Here is a 25,295-nt window from a genome sequence, read left to right on the forward strand (position 1 = left end):
AAATTAATTGTTTGACTAATTGTAGCCATTAGAAGTGACAAATATGCACACAAATTAAACTTTTGTGGGACGATTACTGCAGACGGACAGTAATTATTAAAAACTAAATAAAAATTCCCAGAAAAATTTGATTTGATGCAACTTTCAATTTTACCATGTTTCTTTTGACTGGAAATATTTACATGTCAGAGTAAAACCCCCTGTAGAAATACTAAAGATTCATTTAAGAGTAACTGCAGTCTGTAACACGATTATTAAGAAACAAAGTTAAAACTAAAATAATCATTACTTCAAACAAAACCTTAGTATTTGGCAGCAACTCAGCAAATCTTGCAGAAAAAAAGAGATTATGGATTGCACAAACATTGAGTCACTTTTTTTATTATTGAAGTTCAATGATGTGACAGTCATGCATAGAAAAATCACTAAAAGTTTGCTGGTAGAAATAAAACGGTTAAGAAAAAGACAAATTAAAAACAGAAAAACATACAAATATATTTTTATCCAAGTTATGTTTTTTTATGGATGCACATAAAATAAAGCTTAAAACATCTGTATCAAAAATGTAGAAATGAAAGTCATTGTTAAGAGATGCTTCCTTGCTAAACTCAACAGACACGGTGAAAATATCAAACTTAAATGTCCTTTTAAATGCAGCAATAACATCGTTGCACGTGAAAAGTGAAAGAGTTTAAAGGACATTTGCATATAATACAGCATGCTTTGAATCCACACAAAACTTTAAATTGATCCGTTTCAACTTTCGCGCATATCTAGCTTTTGTTTTCCAGTTTCATTAAATGTTTGTTAGTAAAAATTCTTCACAGATGCATAAAAATAGGAAATTTTTTTCTTTTGTCATGTGTGGCAGTGTAAGGTGGTGAGAATATGTGATGAACCCAGATTGTTGGGTGAGAAAAATGATTTAATGATCCAAAAACACAATAATCCAGGCAGCACAGATGAGCAGAAGAATAATGCTGACAACTGGAACTAATGAATAACAGACGGGAGACAAAACGTCAAACTTGACTCGACAACTAGACCGATTAGACAAGGACCCGACGAGGAACAAGGAACACAGGTGGGATTAAACACACAGAGGGTAATCAGGGAACGAGACACACCTGGGAACAACCAAGGGGTCGACAGGACAACACGGAGACTCAAGACACAGAAACCCAAAACCAACACACAGAAAAACTCAAATCAACACAGAAAAAACCCAATCCTGACATTTTTACATTGTGATAACGTTTTTATCCAGAGGCATTCTTGATCTCATTTCAGAATAAACTTCTCCATCGGTTGCTGCACGGCTCCACTTTCCTGTAGAGAAAGAGAAAAGCGTCAGATCAAACATATTCATGTTTTTTTAACCATTGGTAATAACAGCATTAATAACAAAGCTGCTACTGCAAATGGTGTCAAATATGAACATTTTACTGTTTATTACCATGTAGCAGCAACATTTTACAGTGATAGAGGAAATCCAATTCAAAGACAATAAAATGCACATCTAGCAAATTATCTAGTATAAATTATACAGAAGCAGATTCAATTTTACTAATTCATCTCAATACAGATTTCTCCTACCTTTATGTTGTTTTTCTCTCCGTTTTTACGTTTTGCTTTAGCTTTCAGTGGTTTCTAAAACAAAAAAGAAACCTCAGGATTTTTACCAGAGAACAATCGTCTGTAGCAGGTGTAGCTGTGTTTGAATATAAATAATAAAAAGTTACATTAGCTCAGCATTTCTAAGTTATATCAAATCACCTTAACTTTTGGGGCGATTATTAAGCAACATTTCTAAAAAAAAATATTAACGTCAATGAAAGTCGAGCAGGTATCCAGAACCCTAAAAGTCCTTAGCTGGTTCTCTGATCTGACATTTTCTGCTGGTTTCTAGTTGTAGTAAAGGGCAGATGATTGTCTGACCTGCATGATGGGATGTAATGATCTGCAGTGCTGTTGGCATGACGACACATTTCAGTGAAAACATTGACTGCTGGAGCTGAACAAACTTACCTGTAGTTTCTGTTTTTATGCAGCTGTGCACAGAATCGTCCTCTGGGTCATCAGAACTCCCTGTTAATACAACGAATCATCAACAAAAACAAAATGATGCAAAATTAAGGTAAAAAAAATTAATTACATTTAAACATAACTACTTTATTCTAACTGCTGATGTACCACGATGCTTTGATAAATGATTATTGAAAATGAAATCATCTTGAATCACATTTTTAGGGAGATAATATAAAATATAAATCAAGGTTACTAACCGTGTAGCAGAGAGCTGTAAACTTGGCTCTCTGTCTGGTTGGGTCCTTGATTTGTGGTCGAGCTCTGACTGCTGACCTCTGACCTAAATTATGCAAAAGGTTATACTGAAATAAATACAAAACGGATGGAAGAATCAGAGGAAAGTAAATTAAAGAGTACTGACCTGAAGCACCATAAACCTGTGGATGGAAAAAAGAAAATTTGATGCATTATAGTGCAAAACTGTTTTTCTTTTTTTGTTCCTCTGTTTTGTCAAATCATCTAAAGAAATTTAAAACATTTGAAACTGAAGCATCGAAGTTGCTGCATATTCACCCTTGGACTGTTTGCAGCACAACATCAACAGCAGGAGAAAACCAAGAATGAATCCAACCACTGGTCTAACGATCAACATCACAGGAAACGAAGAGCTGACAGGACTGGATACAGTTACTGGAAATAAGAAACATTGAACATAAGAAAACATTTTTACCCCGACAATGACTGAAAAACAAGTTTGTGCCACTGTGTCTTTTTAGAGCAACCAGAGGAATTTCATTCATTCCTAACACAGTAATATATCGTTCTTACATATTTTGGAAGAATATAAACTCTATCAAGAAAAAGCTGCTAGGAAACTGTTGAGGAAAAATGATTATTTTTAGTGCTTAATACAGTTAATCTTACGGCATGTGTAAAAGGTATATTCAACATTCTTATTTTGAGCAGGTCTGTGTTGAGCATTCGGGATTGGGCCAGATGAGCAGGCATTCAGACAAACAGGGGCCTCCCGCTGTGCGGCCAGAGCACACGAAGCCATAAAATTAGCATTTCCTGCAGGGCAATAAATTGAGCCTGGGGGAGATAACGGGAGAGTCTTCGGATTTCACAGGTATCTGTGAAATCTTATCTCAGGTTTTTTCTGTACCCAGAATGACCGTAGAATCACAGGGGGTAAGAATGTAGCTGTTCGCTCTTTTGTTTTACCAGAGACCAGATGGCCCTTTGATCTTTGCCGTAAATTAGGGGGAGTTCCTAAGTTTCTCTGAGTGCCTAAGGGAGTTTCCAGTTGGTCAACTAGAGGAACGCCTTACTTGAATATATTAAACAGGAAAAACACACCTACAGTATAAGACTTCATGTCAGGAGGAAAAATTCAGAAAGCTGCCACTATTTTGCTTTTTTGCATCAGCTCTCTCCAAAGACGCGTCTTTGCCTTTTCTTTGTTTTTTCCTTCTCTATTTTTCCTGTCTCAAGGTAAAATGTATATCTCTGTCCCTCTGCAGTTCTGTTGTTAATTAATGCGTTGTATGGGATTAAACTCTGTGATTCTGTGACGTCAACGCGCAGTGTTGTTGTTTTCATTCTGGCTGCACGCCGCCCGCTGAGGACCCGGAAGATTAAGGAAGAGAGAGCCAAACGTTTTGTCCAAAGTTAATTATAAATTATTCTTCCTTAATAAAACTTATTTTGCTTTTTGTCACTTTTCTACCTGCTATATTTGCGGTGAAAGACAAGATTTAAGGCATATCAATGACTCTGTTTATCTTTTCTCTGAAAAAATTGTTTACAAAATAAGAAATCATGAAAAGTTTTAATCCTCCTCACCTCTAACAGACATCCAGCTCCTTGGTGACTCTTTTCCTGAATGTTGACATTTGTAGAAACCTTCATCTGACTTTGACACTGCAGAGATATTCAGCTGCTCTCTGCCGTCATTATTGATGAGTTTATCATTGTGATAGAAAAACACATTGGAGAGAAGATTTTGTTCTTTATCTCTGCAGCTCAGAGTAACAGGATCTCCTTCAGTCACAGGATGAACAGGGCTCACCAGGATAACACCATCATGATAATCATCTGTAAAACAATCAGAATATCAAGTACTGTTGAGCGTTATAAGTGTTGCGTTCTCTTGCAATGCGCTTACTGCAATAATTGCTGGTTCCCGTTGTATACAGTCACAAATGTCAATATAAAAATTAAAATGTATACACATTTAAAGAGTCTCAGCGTTTATTCTTAACTCTTTGGTGCAAAAAACTGACTGAAAATGGATTTATTCACTGCATGCTTGTGTAAGGTTGAGCTTGAACGGCACATGAAAACGGACCTTTAAACCATTCAGACACAAAATAGACACAATCAAAACCATCAGATGACTGATTAGCCGTGATAATAACTCAGAAATAGTCCAAATAGTTTAGATGTATTTTTATTTCTGTCCTTCTTAAGGAAAGTTTCTATTTATATCACAGGTTTGTGGTGCCTTTTGATCCAAAAGAAAAATAACTAAAATTTCAGATATTTTAGAAGGAGATATTAACATGCATAGAAAAACCTGACGAAAGCCTTTTATTATAACTGAAAGTACAAAGGCCACCATAAGAAATGCTTACAGTATTCAACTAAGCCATATTTACTAATCAGCACAGTATTCTGTGCTGATTTGTATGGAGCCCCCTGGCCTCTAGGGGGCTCCACACATTTACACAATGCATATTATTAAATTTAACCACATTTTATGTTTCTGTTCAAAAAGCAAATGACTCACCTTTTACTTACTGGAGCAGATGTTTACGAAACAGTCAGAGAAAGAAGCTGCTCAGTTTTGAAGGAAAAACTTTTAACACCCATCCGCTGCAAATGTTTACCACTTAATTTTTCTTTATTCATGTTTTAAATTTATGAACAGGGCACAATTCAGGAATCACTAGGTTGCTACGGGTTGTTTACAGTATTTTCAGGTATGATGAAATATAAATAATGTTTAAAACACTGGAAAAAGTAAAAACACCATGAATCATAACCTACCCTGTACAGTGATGTTGACTGCGTTGCTGAATTCTCCAGATCCAGACTCACACCAGTAAACTCCACTGTGATCCTCCAGTCTGTTAATGGTACATGAGGATCCATGCATCATCCCCCAGTTGGAGCAGAGAACGTGTGTTTGACTGGTTGATTCTGTAAACCTCCTCATCCTCCACTTGGTGTCGTTCCCACCACATTTCATTGTGACAGGCTGATTAATTAAATGTTGAACTCTGTCAGGACTCACTGAGAGAGAAGCTGCTGGATGAGAGTCTGAAAACAACAAAATAATTGTACAGAATTTTTCTTAGCAGTTGTGTTGGAAAAAATGTAAAAAAAAAAAAAACACAATATTCATTATTGAGCTGTGATTGTAAAATAAACTGTAAAAAGATTAGTGGTTTACAGACATTACAGTAGGGAAGGTAAAACCAAAGACACCAAAAACAACAACAAAAGAAAATAAGTTGTTGGAGCAATTTATTCTTTATTTCTTTATGCATTTAAATTTTGTTAGTTTATTCTTACATTTCTAGTTTTTCTATTATTTGCAGGTTAATAATTTATTTATCTTTTGTTTTTATTATTTGTTCTTATTTATTCATTTTCTAAAGACAGGAAGTGAGGTGGATCAATCCACTTTCTATAAGTGTAGGGGTCTGGTAAAGACAAGCAGGCATTTGGGTTTGGGGCCTATGGTTTTTACCAGAGCAACAGAGCAAGCGAGGTAGCCTGAAAACAAGAAAAGGTTTGAACTCTGTAATTGTTTTGCTGAAACAAAATAAATCATCCAGAACAACAAAACAAGTTTGGACAGTGAACATTCTGTTGCCTGCGTGAAGAATTTGGACCCCAGTGCCTCATAGTGGCACCAATAAAACCAAACTTTTATTGGATGTTTGGTTTGACAAACAATCGCCACTACATAAGTGTTACCTCAAATAAATATTAATATTAAAGTTGTTGATATAATTTTTTTTAAGTGAGAAAAGAGTCCACAATGTCAGAGTTTCAGAGCTTTGAGGTAACAAAACTAAAATAAAAAATATAAAAACTACCAGCTTTGCTAAATATTAATAACAGTAAACTGCTGCAGTGATAATCTGCTACTTTGTTACTTTATGGTAGTTAAAACAGAAATAGTCAGAAATGACTCCAAGGTTTTGACTTTTAAATGTCAAAAGGGAAGGAAATTTCAAAAACTTACAATCTTCTATCAAATATTTCTCAGAGTTAATCAAACTTCCAAATAGCACTTAAATAATATCATTTAAATATTTAAGGTACAATGGTTTCCGTTGTAACCAAATTTTTTCACCACATCAAAAAATATAAATGCAGAGGAACCCAAACAATTAACACATTTATGAATCACATGTTGAACCAAATCATAAAATTGTGCATCCATGTAGAAAACGAAGCAGTTGAGTAGCCATGGACCTACGCTAACAGAAAAAAGCAGTGAGGTTCTCCTTCATTTATTATAAATAGTGAAGAACGACAAGAATTTTCAACCTGTTATTGAATTTGAAGTCTAAAAATCAGAGCTTAATGAATGTCAAAGCAATTCCAAGAGACTCAATGTTGTTTATAAATGAATGTGTGAATAGAAATAAAAATAAATAAATGAAGATTTAAAAACATCACACAATATTTTTCTTTTAGTGTAAAACACTACAAAAACACTAAGTACACATAACAACCAAAGCGACTGAAAATAAAACAACATACTAATATAAGTTCTCTCAGGTAACTGGCTGCTCTGTCAGCTTCTTCTTCATGTTATTGCAGCTTACCCATGCACCACAGCACCCCCTAGTGGTTCCAGACGTTAACATTCTCTTTATTGCTTCTGGTCCGTCTCCATCAACACTTTGCTGTATTCTGGTTGTTCTTCTCTTCATCACCGTCTTTTAGCAGAAAGCTAAATAATTTTGTCACGTTGACAGCTAAACTCATTCTACCATTAAACACTCCCTAAGGAACAACATTAGGCGATTGCTGCTTCCATCTTATTTTTTCTTTTTCCAAAACTATGTGCACCAACTATTTAACCAGAGTCAAAAGCTAATTCTTTGCCTAATATGTGCAAAACTTGGAAAAGAGATACATTCAGGTGAAATTAGGCCAATGACTGAGGATTACATTCATCAGTATTTCATAGCTTCAACAACACATTGTTTTGTTATTGTTATCAGAAAAGTCTCAGCTTTTTATTCATCATCTTCTCTAACTTAACTGAGTGGTGTGTTTACCACTATTAATAAAACAACACATTAAACAGGAGGAACACAATACATTATTCACAACATTAACTAGAAACCTGAGCTCATCAAAAATGCAATGCAAATTGTGGAATAAAAATCCAAAATGAAAAAACAAAAACAAACTGACCTGCAGACCAGACAAACTTTACTTCATTGTAATCAGTGTAAAACTTTGGTTCTCCTCTTCCTGCTCGACACACAAATCCTGCTGTGTCAGTCGGTCCATTAATGATGAAGGAGTTCTGCTCAGTCCCATTGGTGCTGCCAGGCAGCAGCTCAGCGCTGTAGAATATGCTGAATGGATCAGGAACAGCTTTATACCAGAAGAACCTCCATCCTGCTGATTGAAGCTCCAAACCCTCACAGCTCAGAGTCACTGAGGCTCCAGGATTCGGCCATGATGGAGACACAGAGAGGACAGGCTGAGGTTTGGGTGCTGGAGAGAGAGAGAGAGAGAGATCGTCACAAAAATGCTATTTTGAATTAAATTTCTAGTGTTGGAGTAAAACTTTCCTCTGATGACTGAGAGATGATGAGCGCTAGCGCCATGACTGAATTATGAATACATTTCATGTAACTGTTTACACAAGTCACTGATTTCTAATGACTTGTCATGTGAATGAGCTTAGCATAGCAGAATATGGACAAAGATTTGTTCACATTTGTCATGGAAATGCAGCTACTCATTGTAACCTGCAGTAAAAGTTGATTCTCAGTTTTTGATATGAGTGAAAGTATAAACATACTTACACACATATAGAAATATTTCATTAAATATTGATATTTGCTAGTAAAATACCTGTAAACATAATTCATACATGGTGAACTCACAGAACACTGTTAATGTGATGACTCCCCACTTTGTTAAGGTGAAACTGTCTCTTCTTCCTCTGCAGCTATAATCTCCACTGCTATCAGCAGTGATCATGAATTCACTGGATGTTGGAGAGTTTATATTGGTTGGTCTCCATTCATACGTCCACTGAGTTCCTCCATCATCCTGGATCTCACATCTCAGAGTGACTCTCTCTCCTCTGTAGATCTTTGCCCAACTGGGTTGTTGGATCACAGTTGGTGTAATGGGAACTGATCACATAAGAAACAGAGAGCAGATATTTCCATTCACCAAATAAAGAGACACATACACATTATTTACCAACGTCTGAAATCAAATCAGACCAAACTTCTCTGGTTTTAAATTTAGTTACAATTAACAAAATTATTTCTATTTGCTAAATGCCAGAAAACTTAGCAAAAATATCTTTTGGAGGATTCTTTATTATTATTATTTTTTTGTAGCTTTTGACGCTCCAATCATGTCAAACATGAAAGCAGTGAGTTTCAGGTGTGGCCCTAAAACACACCCACAGGTGTGTCTTCAATTAACTCAAATGTGTCATTTAAACTATCAGAAGTTTGTGGAGGGAAACACAAAAGGTTTGACCCAAACCAGACAGTTTAAAGGACAATTATCCACGATACTGAAAAAAGATAAATACATTTCTTAATTCAAAGATACCTACAAAAAACATCTCAAATGTGCTCATTACGGTTGTTTTTCTTTTCTCATTTAGCAAATAGAAATAATTTTGGTCGTTCTAATTGACCTAAAATAAGAAAAAGTTGATTTAACTTAATTCACTGAGAAAACAATTTTAATGACTTTTGATCCAGTGAATGTGAACATCTGTCTTCAACAGTAGGTGTCTAATATCTCTCATTATAAGTGACAAAATAAAATGATAACTGGTAGAGAACGATAAAGCAAAACATAGCAGTATTAGACATATAACATGCACTTCCTATAAATTACTGGCATACAGCCAGAATGTTGGACTGTATTCATTACATAATCACATTTGTGACAGTTTCTCCATCAAACAGACAAACGTTGCTGCAGTAAATCCTCCTACATTAATATCAACATAGAAATTCATAGTCTGGCTTAAATATCTGACAACATGAACAGGAGCAAATTTTCTGCTTTCAGGCGTCATTAGATGGAGTTACAGATGATGATCATCGCACTGGAGTCATAATGTTTTTAACACCACTGATGAACAAAGAAGCATTAATGATGTTTCATTTCACAGTAAAGACAAGTTTACCTGTTTTCTGAATAGTGACCTCTCTGCTGGTTTCAGTATAGAAAACTGGATCTCCTCTTCCTCCTCTGCAGCTGTACTCTCCTCCCTCTGAGATGGAGAGGACTCCATCCGATTCAGTGGTTCTGATGGGCTGAGCAGTAGAAGACTTGGACTCCAGTCTGAACCAGTCAAACTTCCAGCCAACACCGATGTTTATAAAGCAGGTCAGTGTTACACTGCCCCCTGCTGGTATGATGTTAGCACTTGCTGTTAGTGAGACTTTGGGTCGATTTGCTGGTTGAAACAAACAGAAACAAGACAACCTTTAGAAAGTGGCTTGTTTGAGGAAACAATCTGTTCAGATCAATCAAACTTTAACTTCTGAGTCACTTATGCTGTTTGATGTTTAACGCTTCCTGGCCAAGTTATTGTTGAATATTAGAATTTGTTCCCAATCCATTTACATGACAAAGAAAAAAGTTTAAGAACTATTCTTTCAAGAACCAGTATTTGGAAGCGTGACTAGAACCGACTGAACGGCTTCCTTCACTTCCTCTGCTTCCGTTGCTAAAACTGCAGACAGAGTACATTTCTAAAACAACGCAGAAAATCGACATCATCGTTCAGAACTTCTTCTGTTCGCTGATTGGCCCAGTAGAAATTCTACTGGAGAAAATCCAAGTCAATGGGAGAAAGCCCAGACAGAGCACTGAAGAGAGATTAGAACTGAGCAGAACTGCCTAGGAAGGCAATGGCCAGGCTAAGATAAAATAGCCTAAAACTGTTACAAATTATTTCTGATTTACCATTTAACATGAGAACTAAAGCAGATGTGAGAAGTTTTGAATCCAAAAATGTTGTCTGGTGTTCTAGGATTGTGTGAATGAGGATGTTTCTGTCAGACTTACAGTTCACTGTCAGTTTAAATTCAGAGCTCCAGCCTGATCTCTGATTGCCTTTACTAGCCTTACACCAGTAGCTCCCACTGTCAGACTCAGAGACGCTGCTGATCCTGTATTCATTGGATGTTGGAGATTTTCTGTTGCTTGGACTCCATTCATACGTCCACTGAGTTCCTTCATCATCCTGAATCTCACATCTCAGAGTGACCGTCTCTCCTCTGAATACAAGAGGCCAGCTGGGATGCTGGTTCACAGTCGGCCCAGACACTAAAATGAATAATATTCAATCAGAAGACAGAAAATTATATTAAGCAAAAAAGGGAAAATGCTTAATTCTCTTAGATTATGGATCTATGAGAATGAAGCTGTTTGGTTCACTGTTTCCTCTGAACTGATCTACAGAATATTGTTGCTCATTTCTGAACCAGTCAAACTTCCAGTCATCAGATTCGTCCACAGAGCAGCTCAGTGTTATGCTGCCCCCTGCTGGTATGATTGTTCTGTCTGCTGTCAGTTTGACTCTGGGTTCATCTGCTGTTGGATTTAAAGCAGAAACCATCAGAACATGACCTGGTTCTGGTTCAGTTTTCTTGTTTAAGTTGTGTAGATTTGTATTCTAACTCATTTGACACTGTCAGTCTGAGGGCTTCACTCCATTCTGTTTTATTATCGTCTCTTTCAGCTCTGCAGCTGTAATCTCCACTGATAGCTGGAATAATCCTCAATTCATTTGTCATTGGAGAGTTTGTATTGGTTGGTCTCCATTTGTACGTCCACTCAGCTCCTCCGCCTCCCTGGATCTCACATGTCAGAGTAACTTGCTCATCTTTGTATATCTTAGTCCATTTGGGATGTTGGATCACAGCGGGTTTAATGGAAACTGTTCATACAAACATTAGTTACTTGAAAGTGTGATAATAAAAATAAAATTGAACAAAACAAACAAGAAAATGTTTTTATTATTACAATGCTAAAATTCAACAAATTTTCAATTTGATGATGGTTAATAACACTATTTGGATGAGGGCACTGCCAGGTTTTGCTGCCTTAGCGGTTTCAGTCTGGATGGTTTTGCTGCCAGAGGTATTTCTACACTTCTTAAAAGTTATTTTGCAGACAGTCAAGTGGACCAAGCTTGAAACAGTGATGAGCAGGCAACGGGGTCATCAGTAGCAAAACTCCTTTGAGGCCATTAGGAGTAAAGTCATGCTGGTTCTGATGAACCAAGCCCTAACCCTAACACACATTTTCTGGCATTAACCAATAGAAGCCATACATGGATGGATTGATCCATCCATCCATTTTCTTACACCCTTGTCTGTAGTGGGTCGGGAGGTGCTGGTGCCGTTCTCCAGCTAACTTTCAGGCGAGAGGCAGGGTTCACCCTGGACAGGTTGCCAGTCTGTCGTAGGGCAAACAAACATGCATACTCACACTTAGGGAGAATTTAGAGAGACCAATTAACCTGACAGTCATGTTTTTAGACTGTGTGAGGAAGCAGGAGTACCCGGAGAGAACCCATGCTTGCACAGGGAGAACATGCAATCTCCATGCAGAAAGACCACGGGCCGGGAATCGACCAGGACCTTCTTGATGCAAGGCAACAGTGCTACCAATTGCACCATTGTGCAACCCCAAATAGAAGCAACTTAATTCTAGCTAACCTAAAACAAGAGAAGTTTGATCTGATTTAACTTGAGACAATGAGGAAAAAATGTCTATGTGTCTTTTTATTCAGTGTTTGTTAACTTCTGCTCTCAACTGAACAGTGCAGACTTGACACTTCAGCCTTTGCAGATTCTTCAGACTTTATCAACCAGTTTCAACTCTGTATCAGTGTGAGTCAGATAAACCTGAAGAAAGTGGAGAAATTAAGTTTGTGACTGTTTTCTTAAAACATACATGGAAGTATGGCTAAAAATCAGCAAAGATATCAGTGAGGACTTTATGAACTAAAATGATTAAGATGGTGACAGCAATTAAATCACTGAGCTTAATTTGATGTCCTACCTCTCACCCTGCAGCTAAAGCAGTAAAATATGTGAATAAAGGCTCTCTGATTGAAACTTGTCCAAATTAATACGAAACCCGGAGAGAAATACACAAGAGTAAATAAGTTGCCAAATGCCAGTTTGTAAAATGTTCTGGTCATGACATCATAGATGAATATGTGAATGTATTTATTCTATATGTAGAATAAATATATTCTATCTCCATTATAGAATCTATTTATCTATCATGGAAAAAGATAAATACAATCTTAACTTCTGCTCACCAAATTTAGAACTGGTTCATGTTCTGTGTAAACTTGCACAGGACTGAAAACAAAAGTCAGATTTATGTTTTTCCTGACATATGTATTGTTACCATGATTCATGATAACATAAAGAACATGTTTCTTACCTTCAGGATTTCCACAGCAGAGGGACCACAACACTGCAATGAACAAGATTTGATCATTTTCAAGTCTTCTTATGATTTTGAAATGTTTCACAGTTTGTTCTCGACCAACTTCACAATTATAAGAAAGATCGTCTAAAATAGCAACGAGTTGCTTTCCCCACCCTGTACAATAATTGTATCAAAACAGTGAAGTGAAATTCAGTCATTTACTTACAAAAGAAGCCCAGTCTGCAGAGTAAAGTTTCCCCCATGTTCACTTCCAGACCTGCTGCACAGCTAATTGGAGCAGCTGCACTTTGCTCTCGCTAAAGTACTAAAAACAAAAGAAGAAGCTGCATTTAAGGCACTAAAAACTGTCATTCTGTAATGTACCTGTTTCCTTCCCTTTTACTCAGCGTTCATAAAGTATGCAGGAGCAGCTTTGACTCACACAGTCAACACAGTGAAGTGTTAGATTCAAATTTCCTGTCCACTGCAGCAACCGAATATATTTTTGCTCTTCATTTTTAAGGGACGGACCACCTGCACAGACATTATTTTAATACAAATGTCCTTTAACAAACTCTTTGCACCATTTGACTCCCCCACTAAGAGGTTAAGTCTAATGAGGTTTTAAAGGTTTGTTCTGTTGTCATGGTTATTAACTGCAGATGCTTCCAGGTCTTATTCTCTACAACTGAAAACAGTGACTAAAGTCCCGCCCACATGGAAACTTTTTTTCAAAACACCCACAAGTAAACACTGAAAAAAATAAAATAAATTCTCCACCAGACCTGTAAATGGCACAACAGGGGTGTCCAAAGTCGGTCCTCAGGGTCCGGTATCCGGCATGATTTAGTTCTCTCCCTGGGTAAAAAACACCTGGATCAAATAAAGCCTCATCAGCAGGCCTGTGCATGGCTTTGACATGCTAAAGAGTTAGCTAGATCATTTGGACCAGAGAGTTATCTAAACCTGGCAGGACTCCGGCTGTTGAGGACTGGAGCTGACCCACTATGACCAACATGAGGTCAGTGGTGAGAATCACCAGGCAACAGAGAGTCTAACAACAAACCACAAGTGGGAATATTTTGAAGAAGTCCTTGCAGAACCACCAAAAAACTTGTAATCTGTTGCTTTTGTTAAATGAAGCCTTTGGGGTTAAAGGTCACAGAGGGCGAAAAAACTGTTAAAAACATTCCAGTTGTTTTCTGGAGCGTTTTCCACAGCAAGGACAAAACTGAAATTGCTCCTACTGGATCGAGGGCTTCATATTGATCCTGTGATTAGGATCAATATCCAGTTGTAACAATTTCTAATTAACGTCTTTGTTTTTAACACTCTGGCTCAGAAAATTGCAGAAGAATAAACAAATGTCAGGCAGAACGAATATAGTATTCGTTCAAGGCTTGTGGAGCAAAATATTTCTCTTTTGAATTGTGGAAACTTGTTCATGTGCAAACATACAAGTTCCTTATTATGCATGTAGAAGCATTTTTCTGAGATCTGTCGTCTTTATCACATCCACATAGCAGCTCTGCTGTGAAGAAGTAAATAACGGGTATTAAAAAAGTGTGAAACGTTGCCAGAGTCTTTTTGCTCAACTCAACACGGCTTGAAAGAAGTTAAAAATGAAATGAATCAAGCATAAGATATTTCTAAAGCAACGTCTTTATACAGCCTTAGAATAAATTATCGTAATTGCTGCCAGATGAATGTATTGCCAGAAAACAGAACTAAAACTAAACTAAATGATTGAGCACATTTAGCTTCAAGTGTTTTATTTCCTCAATTTTGTAATCACCAAAACGCACAGTATGGATCTGACCATCGGAGGCAGACATCAATGTTGAGAATACACAGACAAGTACAAGTCGACAAACAAGGAAGTAATTTGTTTGAATGTGAGGTGTAGTAAAAAGTCAGAATACATCTTTTAGTAAATTGCCCAATTACCATAATATCTGGAATTTCACATTTTCTTCCAGCTCTGCGCTTATTAAAAGCCATGTGTGTCTGATGATACGATGCTGACCAAATGTCTCTTCTGAGTTCAGAGGATGAAACTCCACATGGACTCATGACCCAGACACTCAGGACGTTTACTGTGAAGCGAAAGTGATCCAGCGTTTCTTCACTTCAGACTTCGCACTTACTTTGAAGACCAGTGAGAGAGCTGAGTAAAATAAAATGATGATTTATCAAGTTTTTTTGAGAAATAATAGAAATGAATAAGATTAAGCCGAGTTAGAGAGTTCAACTTTCCCTTCACCGCTGGTCCCACAAGGGGCGCTGGTGTCTATCTCTAGAGGAGAGGGGTGACGTTCACCCTAAACACATCTCAAAATATCTGAGATCCACATAAAAAAGAAAAAAACTCATATTAGAACTATCAGAGGAAACCAGATTACCTGGAGAGAATCCATGATTCATGGGAAGAAACTCCATGTATAAAAATCCCAGATTTGAGTCCAGTTCTTCCACATTGTGGGGCAACTGGACTAAAACTTGTTCAGCCATCCAGCCCCAGTCTGCTGTCGGTGTAGTTATAAAAAAAAAGAAAAGGTGTTAGCAGCATCATTCTGTGTATCAACAGGAACAAAAACCAGAGCATGAAGTTAAAAGCCTGAAATAACTGCAGCTGAGCTGTAGAGCTCCTTCAGTGACAAACTGCTGCACCCTTAATGCACAAAGGAGAGTTACTGTAGATCCAAACTCTCAGAAGCTTTTAAACTTTATAACCATCACTGCTTCCAACAAGATCAATGTCTTTGCAGAAATGCTGGCATTTCTACAATCCACTCTGTTTTTACTCATTTTAAATAACATTTCTGCACTAATGTTCTGTTGTAAATACTGTGCATGTATGTTGAACACACATGCACAGAAAGTGACACGACTCAGTTGCACATCCGTTCAATCATGAGTACAATATTTCTATTTCTAGTAACGGCACCTTATTTTTCATGTTTGTCTTTTACAGTCTTTTATTACTATTGTTGTTAATCTTGTTTTTTATATATTGTTTTAATGCTTCAAGAACTTTTTGTGTGAACATTTATATCTGTTACACCTGAATGTCCCACTTTGCTGGACAATAAAAACTGTTTATTTTTCTATTTCTCACATATGTGATATAGAGCCCCCTAGTGGTTGATGATGTTACAATTCAATTAATATAAAGAAAAATCTATTTTTACTTTCAAAACATGACTTAAATGTTCACAATTGACCTAATAATGAGCATAATAGTGACTGATTAGGCTAATAAGTCAATATTTTTGCATACCTGTAATCTATATGTGTATTTTACCATTTATTCATGGTTGCTGATCTTTTCTGGAGGATTTTGCACCGATGACGTCTTTCTTGTATTTGTAAGGATTATCTGGCGCCCTCTTGTGGTTCAATGGTCTAAACTTCGCGTTGGTCTGAAATGAAGGCAACATGAATAATTAAACAACTTTATAAAAACAACTTATTTTAATTAAAGCCATTCATTCACAGCTTTTTAAAAATATATTGTTAGCAATGGATGGAGCAATGTATTGTTTAATTTAATGTATGTTAAATTAATTGTTTAACTAATTGTAGCCATTAGAAGTGACAAATATGCACACAAATTAAACTTTTGTGGGACGATTACTGCAGACGGACAGTAATTATTAAAAACTAAATAAAAATTCCCAGAAAAATTTGATTTGATGCAACTTTCAATTTTACCATGTTTCTTTTGACTGGAAATATTTACATGTCAGAGTAAAACCCCCTGTAGAAATACTAAAGATTCATTTAAGAGTAACTGCAGTCTGTAACACGATTATTAAGAAACAGAGTTAAAACTAAAATAATCATTACTTCAAACAAAACCTTAATATTTGGCAGCAACTCAGCAAATCTTGCAGAAAAAAAGAGATTATGGATTGCACAAACATTGAGTCACTTTTGTTTTATTGAAGTTCAATGATGTGACAGTCATGCATAGAAAAATCACCACTAAAAGTTTGCTGGTAGAAATAAAACGGTTAAGAAAAAAGACAAATTAAAAACAGAAAAACATACAAATATATTTCTATCCAAGTTATGTTTTTTTATGGATGCATATAAAATAAACAAAGCTTAAAACATCTGTATCAAAAATGTAGAAATGAATGTCATTGTTAAGAGATGCTTCCTTTGCTAAACTCAACAGACACTGAAAATATTAAACTTAAATGTCCTTTTAAATGCAGCAATAACATCGTTGCCCCTGAAAAGTGAAAGAGTTTAAAGAACATTTACATATAATACAGCACGCTTTGAATCCACACAAAACTTTAAATTGATCCGTTTCAACTTTCGCGCATATCTAGCTTTTGTTTTCCAGTTTCATTAAATGTTTGTTAGTAAAAATTCTTCACAGATGCATAAAAATAGGAGATTTTTTTCTTTTTCTTTTGTCATGTGTTGCAGTGTAAGGTGGTGAGAATATGTGATGAACCCAGATTGTTGGGTGAGAAAAATGATTTAATGATCCAAAAACACAATAATCCAGGCAGCACAGATGAGCAGAAGAATAATGCTGACAACTGGAACTAATGAATAACAGACGGGAGACAAAACGTCAAACTTGACTCGACAACTAGACCGATTAGACAAGGACCCGACGAGGAACAAGGAACACAGGTGGGATTAAACACACAGAGGGTAATCAGGGAACGAGACACACCTGGGAACAACCAAGGGGTCGACAGGACAACACGGAGACTCAAGACACAGAAACCCGAAACCAACACACAGAAAAACTCAAATCAACACAGAGAAAACCCAATCCTGACATTTTTACATTGTGATAACGTTTTTATCCAGAGGCATTCTTGATCTCATTTCAGAATAAACTTCTCCATCGGTTGCTGCACGGCTCCACTTTCCTGTAGAGAAAGAGAAAAGCGTCAGATCAAACATATTCATGTTTTTTTTAACCATTGGTAATAACAGCATTAATAACAAAGCTGCTACTGCAAATGGTGTCAAATATGAACATTTTACTGTTTATTACCATGTAGCAGCAACATATTACAGTGATAGAGGAAATCCAATACAAAGACAATAAATTGCACATCTAGCAAATTATTTAGTATAAATTATACAGAAGCAGATTCAATTTTACTAATTCATCTCAATACAGATTTCTCCTACCTTTATGTTGTTTTTCTCTCCGTTTTTACGTTTTGCTTTAGCTTTCAGTGGTTTCTAAAACAAAAAAGAAACCTCAGGATTTTTACCAGAGAACAATCGTCTGTAGCAGGTGTAGCTGGGTTTGGATATAAATAATAAAAAGTTACATTAGCTCAGCATTTCTAAGTTATATCAAATCACCTTAACTTTTGGGGCGATTGTTAAGCAACATTTCTAAAAAAAAATATTAACGTCAATGAAAGTCGAGCAGGTATCCAGAACCCTAAAAGTCCTTAGCTGGTTCTCTGATCTGACATATTCTGCTGGTTTCTAGTTGTAGTAAAGGGCAGATGATTGTCTGACCTGCATGATGGGATGTAATGATCTGCAGTGCTGTTGGCATGACGACACATTTCAGTGAAAACATTGACTGCTGGAGCTGAACAAACTTACCTGTAGTTTCTGTTTTTATGCAGCTGTACACAGAATCGTCCTCTGGGTCATCAGAACTCCCTGTTAATACGACGAATCATCAACAAAAACAAAATGATGTATAATTAAGGTAAAAAAAATTAATTACATTTAAACATAACTACTTTATTCTAGCTGCTGATGTACCACGATGCTGATCCTGATTTCCACAATGTTCTACAGGAACACTGTGGGAAACGTGTCAACGCCTGAATATATTCATTTGTTTTTGATTTTGGAGGAAGGATCATTTTTAAAGCCTTAATCTTCTTAAATGAGAGCTTGGATTTAATCTGTTTCCGAAATATTTTGGATTTTAATTTCAGACCCTGGCAATCTTACTACTAAAATCAGTCAGTTGCTGCATCTCGACGTTCTTCAAGGAGTTTAACTTACTGTTCATAGTGGCTGGTTGGATTGACTCGTATTCAGAAGCATCACCTGCAGAGCAATGACAATGTCAAGAGTAGAATAATCTGCATTTGGGATTTTAAAACCTTTTTTTCATTTTTTGCTGTTTTCAATGTGATGTCTTCTTTAGTGTTATCTGCCACAAGTATGACACATTTATTAAAACACAGAATATTAAAATGTTTTTTTTTTTCTTGCTGCTGTTTAAAAGTTAGAAAACATCCCACACATGAGGGCAGCATGTTTTCTGTAGCAGATGTATTGAGCATTGCTTTCATATCTTACTGTGTGGCTGTTTAAGGTCTTTGATAAATGATTATTGAAAATGAAATCATCTTGAATCACATTTTTAGGGAACTTATATAAAATATAAATCAAGGTTACTAACCGTGTAGCAGAGAGCTGTAAACTTGGCTCTCTGTCTGGTTGGGTCCTTGATTTGTGGTCGAGCTCTGACTGCTGACCTCTGACCTAAATTATGCAAAAGGTTATACTGAAATAAATACAAAAAGGATGGAAGAATCAGAGGAAAGTAAATTAAAGAGTACTGACCTGAAGCACCATAAACCTGTGGATGGAAAAAATGACAATTTGATGCATTATAGTGCAAAACTGTTTTTCTTTTTTTGTTCCTCTGTTTTGCCAAATCATCTAAAGAAATTTAAAACATTTGAAACTGAAGCATCGAAGTTGCTGCATATTCACCCTTGGACTGTTTGCAGCACAACATCAACAGCAGGAGAAAACCAAGAATGAATCCAACCACTGGTCTAACGATCAACATCACAGGAAACGAAGAGCTGACAGGACTGGATACAGTTACTGGAAATAAGAAACATTGAACATAAGAAAACATTTTTACCCCGACAATGAATGAAAAACAAGTTTGTGCCACTGTGTCTTTTTAGAGCAACCAGAGGAATTTCATCCATTCCTAACACAGTAATATATCGTTCTTACATATTTTGGAAGAATGTCAACAATATCAAGAACAAGCTGCTAGGAAACTTATTTTGCTTTTTGTCACTTTTCTACCTGCTATATTTGCGGCGAAAGACAAGATTTAAGGCATATCAATGACTCTGTTTATCTTTTCCCTGAAAAAATTGTTTACAAAATAAGAAATCATGAAAAGTTTTAATCCTCCTCACCTCTAACAGACATCCAGCTCCTTGGTGACTCTTTTCCTGAATGTTGACATTTGTAGAAACCTTCATCTGACTTTGATACTGCAGAGATATTCAGCTCCTCTCTGCTGTCATTATTGATGAGTTTATCATTGTGATAGAAAAACACATTGGAGAGAAGATTTTGTTCTTTATCTCTGCAGTTCAGAGTAACAGGATCTCCTTCAGTCACAGGATGAACAGGGCTCACCAGGATAACATCATCATAATCATCTGTAAAACAATCAGAATATCACGGACTGTTGAGCAATTAATTGTTGTTGACATTTAGAAAAAGTTGCATTATGAAGAAGTATTTTTAAAGTTGGTTTTATCAGGGTATGTGTGGTTCAAATTTGACCGAAAACAGTAATCTTTACATTCTCAGAAATAAAATCTTGGGTGTTTTTGCATAAGCGACTAAACTAGACTCACATTAATGCAGCAGTTGCTCTTAATTGTTGATGATACGAATACATTTGTGACTGATTGCTGAAAGTTTTCAGTGATGACTAAGATGAGAAGTCTTAGGTTTTAAAACAAATGTGTGCAGGTCATTGGTCACTCATTTTTAATCTTTATGAAATTAGAAAGTATAGGGAATAATCTTATCATTTCTCCACAGATTGATTTATTCTCATCCAGACTTCAGTGATAGACAACACAATAGATTATGGAAGAAATGGTTGTGGACTGTTAGCATGCCTTATGGATTTGCAACAATGTTCACTTGTACAGAGCCCCAGATGGGACTTGGAACAAATGTTTTCTCTTGCGTTATAAGTGTTGCGTTCCCTCGCAATGTGCTTACTGCAATATTTGCTGGTTCCTTTTGTATACAGTCACAAATGTCAACTTAAAAATTTAAATGTATACACATTTAAAGAGTCTTAGCATTTATTCTTAACTCTTTGGTGCAAAAAACTGACTGAAAATGGATTTATTCACTGCATGCTTATGTCTGCATTGAGATGGAACTGCACATGAAAACGGACCTTTAAACCATTCAGACTACCAACACAAGAGACACGATCAAAACCGTCAGATGACTGATTTGTCCACGATAATAACTCAGAAATAGTCCAAATAGTTTAGATGTATTTTTATTTCTGTCCTTCTTACGGAAAGTTTCTGTTTATCTCACAGGTTTGTGGTGCCTTTGGATCCAAAAAAAAAATAAATAAAATTTCAGATATTTTAGAAGGAGATATTAACATGCATAGAAAAACCTGACGAAAGCCTTTTATTATAACTGAAAGTACAAAGGCCACCATAAGAAATGCTTACAGTATTCAACTAAGCCATATTTACTAATCAGCACAGTATTCTGTGCTGATTTGTATGGAGCCCCATGGCCTCTAGAGGGCTCCACACATTTAAACAATGCATATTATTAAATTTAACCACATTTTATGTTTCTGTTCAAAAAGCAAATGACTCACCTTTTACTTACTGGAGCAGATGTTTACGAAACAGTCAGAGAAAGAAGCTGCTCAGTTTTGAAGGAAAAACTTTTAACACCCATCCGCTGCAAATGTTTACCACTTAATTTTTCTTTATTCATGTTTTAAATTTATGAAGAGGGCACAATTCAGGAATCACTAGGTTGCTACGGGTTGTTTACAGTATTTTCAGGTATGATGAAATATAAATAATGTTTAGAACACTGGAAAAAGTAAAAACACCATGAATCATAACCTACCCTGTACAGTGATGTTGACTGCGTTGCTGAATTCTCCAGATCCAGACTCACACCAGTAAACTCCACTGTGAATCACTAGTGTGTGAATGGTACATGAGGATCCATCCATCATCTCCCAGTTGTAGCACTGAACGTATGTTTGACTGGTTGAATCTGTAAACATCATCATTCTCCACTTGGTGTCGTTCCCACCACATTTCATTGTGACAGGCTGATAAATTAAATGTTGAACTCTGTCAGGACTCACTGAGAGAGAAGCTGCTGGATGAGAGTCTGAAAACAAGAAAATAATTGTACAGAATTTTTCTTAGTGTTGAAAAAATGTAAAAAACAATGTTCATTATTGAGCTGTGATTGTAAAATAAACTGTAAAAAGATTAGTGGTTTACAGACATTACAGTAGGGAAGGTAAAACCAAAGACACCAAAAACAACAACAAAAGAAAGAAAATACTGTATATGTTAACTCAAATAAATTTTAATATTAAAGTTGTTATAATTTTTTTTAAGAGAGAAAAGAGTCCACAATGTCAGAGTTTCAGAGCTTTGAGGTAACAAAACCGAAATCCAAAAATATAAAAACTATCAGCTTTGCTAAATATTAATAACAGTAAACTGCTGCAGTGATAATCTGCTACTTTGTTACTTTATGGTAGTTAAAATAGAAATAGTCAAAAATGACTCCAAGGTTTTGACCTTCAAATGTCAAAAGGGAAGAAAATTTCAAAAACTTACAATCTTCTATCAAATATTTCAAATAATAATTCAGTTAATCAAACTTCCAAATAGCACTTAAATAATATCATTTAAATATTTAAGGTACAATGGTTTCAGTTGTAACCAAAATTTTTCACCACATCAAAAAATATAAATGCAGAGGAACCCAAACAATTAACCCATTTATGAATCACATGTTGAACCAAATCATAAAATCGTGCATCCATGTAGAAAATGAAGCAGTTGAGTAGCCATGGACCTACGCTAACAGAAAAAAGCAGTGAGGTTCTCCTTCATTTATTATAAATAGTGAAGGACGACAAGAATTTTCAACCTGTTATTGAATTTGAAGTCTAAAAAAATCAGAGTTTAATGAATGTAAAAGCAATTCCAAGAGACTCAATGTTGTTTATAAATGCATGTGTCAATAGAAATAAAATAAAATAATGAAGATTTAAAAACATCACACAATATTTTTCTTTTAGTGTAAAAAACTATTAAAACACTAAGTACACATAACAACCAAAGCGACTGAAAATAAAACAACATACTAATATAAGTTCTCTCAGGTAACCGGCTGCTCAGTCAGCTTCTTCTTCATGTTATTGCAGCTTACCCATGCACCACAGCACCCCCTAGTGGTTCCAGACGTTAACATTCTCTTTATTGCTTCTGGTCCGTCTCCATCAACACTTTGCTGTATTCTGGTTGTTCTTCTCTTCATCACTGTCTTTTAGCAGAAAGCTAAATAATTTTGTCACGTTGACAGCTAAACTCATTCTACCATTAGACACTCGCTAGGGAACAACATTAGGCGATTGCTGCTTCCATCTTATTTTTTCTTTTTCCAAAACTATGTGCACCAACTATTTAACCAGAGTCAAAAGCTAATTCTTTGCCTAATATGTGCAAAACTTGGAAAAGAGATACATTCAGGTGAAATTAGGCCAATGACTGAGGATTACATTCATCAGTATTTCATAGCTTCAACAACACATTGTTTTGTTATTGTTATCAGAATAGTCTCAGCTTTTTATTCATCATCTTCTCTAACTTAACTGAGTGGTGTGTTTACCACTATTAATAAAACAACACAAAAAACAGGAGGAACACAATACATTATTCACAACATTAACTAGAAACCTGAGCTCATCAAAAGTGCAATGCAAATTGTGGAATAAAAATCCAAAATGAAAAAACAAAAATAAACTGACCTGCAGACCAGACAAACTTTGGTTCACTGTAATCAGTGTAAAACTTTGGTTCTCCTCTTCCTGCTCTGCACACAAATCCTGCTGTGTGAGTCGGTCCATTAATGATGAAGGAGTTCTGCTCAGTCCCATTGGTGCTGCCAGGCAGCAGCTCAGCGCTGTAGTATCTGCTGGATGGATCAGGAACAGCTTTATACCAGAAGAACCTCCATCCTGCTGATTGAAGCTCCAAACCCTCACAGCTCAGAGTCACTGAGGCTCCAGGATTCGGCCATGATGGAGACACAGAGAGGACATGCTCAGGGGGAAACGCTGGAGAGAGAGAGAGATGGTCACAAAAATGTTATTTTGAATTAAATTTCTAGTGTTGGAGTAAAACTTTCCTCTGATGACTGAGAGATGATGAGCGCTAGCGCCATGAATAATGAATACATTTCATGTAACTGTTTACACAAGTCACTGATTTTTAATAACTTGTCATGTGAATGAGCTTAGCATAGCAGAACATGGACAAAGATTTGTTCACATTTGTCATGGAAATGCAGCTACTCATTGTAACCTGCAGTAAAAGTTGATTCTCAGTTTTTGATATTCGTGAAAGTATAAACATACTTACACACAGATAGAAATATTTCATTAAATATTGATATTTGCTAGTAAAACCCTGTAAACATAATTCATACATGGTGAACTCACAGAACACTGTTAATGTGATGACTCCCCACTTTGTTAAGGTGAAACTGTCTCTTCTTCCTCTGCATTTATAATATCCACTGTAATAAGCAGTGATCATGAATTCACTGGATGTTGGAGAGTTTCTATTGGTTGGTCTCCATTCATACGTCCACTGAGTTCCTCCATCATCCTGGATCTCACATCTCAGAGTGACTCTCTCTCCTCTGTAGATCTTTGCCCAATTGGGATGTTGGATCACAGTTGGTGTAATGGGAACTGATCACATAAGAAACAGAGAGCAGATATTTCCATTCACCAAATAAAGAGACACATACACATTATTTACCAACGTCTGAAATCAAATCAGACCAAACTTCTCTGGTTTTTAATTTAGTTACAATTAACAAAATTATTTCTATTTGCTAAATGCCAGAAAACTTAGCGAAAATATTTTTTGGAGGATTTTTTATTATTATTTTTTTTTGTAGCTTTTGACGCTCCAATCATGTCAAACATGAAAGCAGTGAGTTTCAGGTGTGGCCCTAAAACACACCCACAGGTGTGTCTTCAATTAACTCAAATGTGTCATTTAAACTATCAGAAGTTTGTGGAGGGAAACACAAAAGCTTTGACCAAAGACAAACAGTTTAAAAGACAATTATCCACGATACTGAAAAAGGTATATACATTTCTTAATTCAAAGATAACTACAAAAAAAATCTCAAATGTGCTCACTACGTTTTTTTATTATTATTATTTAGCAAATAGAAATAATTTTGGTCGTTCTAATTGACCTAAAATAAGAAAATGTTGATTTAACTTAATTCACTGAGAAAACAATTTTAATGACTTTTGATCCAGTGAATGTGAACATCTGTCTTCAACAGTAGGTGTCTAATATCTCTCATGATAAGTGACAAAATAAAATGATCACTGGTAGAGAACGATAAAGCAAAACATAGCAGTATTAGACATATAACATGCACTTCCTATAAATTACTGGCATACAGCCAGAATGTTGGACTGTATTCATTACATAATCACATTTGTGACAGTTTCTCCATCAAAC

General features: G+C 36.0%; 1 protein-coding gene across 1 annotated transcript; it reads right to left on the reverse strand.

Moving 5' to 3' along the window:
• Window positions 1-540: 540 nt before the first annotated feature.
• On the reverse strand, window positions 541-23,859 carry LOC116732507 (uncharacterized). Its single transcript, XM_032582738.1, has 10 exons — window positions 23,555-23,859; window positions 21,625-21,897; window positions 19,908-20,156; window positions 19,462-19,578; window positions 19,309-19,324; window positions 19,145-19,227; window positions 18,742-18,786; window positions 2,029-2,088; window positions 1,597-1,650; window positions 541-1,329 (listed from the first exon to the last, which is right to left on the reverse strand). The coding sequence occupies exons 2-9, from the start codon at window positions 21,824-21,826 to the stop codon at window positions 1,634-1,636; spliced, it is 789 nt and encodes a 262-aa protein (XP_032438629.1). The 5' UTR covers window positions 21,827-21,897; window positions 23,555-23,859; the 3' UTR covers window positions 541-1,329; window positions 1,597-1,633.
• Between the last annotated feature and the right edge of the window lie 1,436 nt (window positions 23,860-25,295).

Source organism: Xiphophorus hellerii, chromosome 14, assembly GCF_003331165.1.
Source record: "Xiphophorus hellerii strain 12219 chromosome 14, Xiphophorus_hellerii-4.1, whole genome shotgun sequence".
In the NCBI taxonomy this organism is placed as follows: domain Eukaryota; kingdom Metazoa; phylum Chordata; class Actinopteri; order Cyprinodontiformes; family Poeciliidae; genus Xiphophorus; species Xiphophorus hellerii.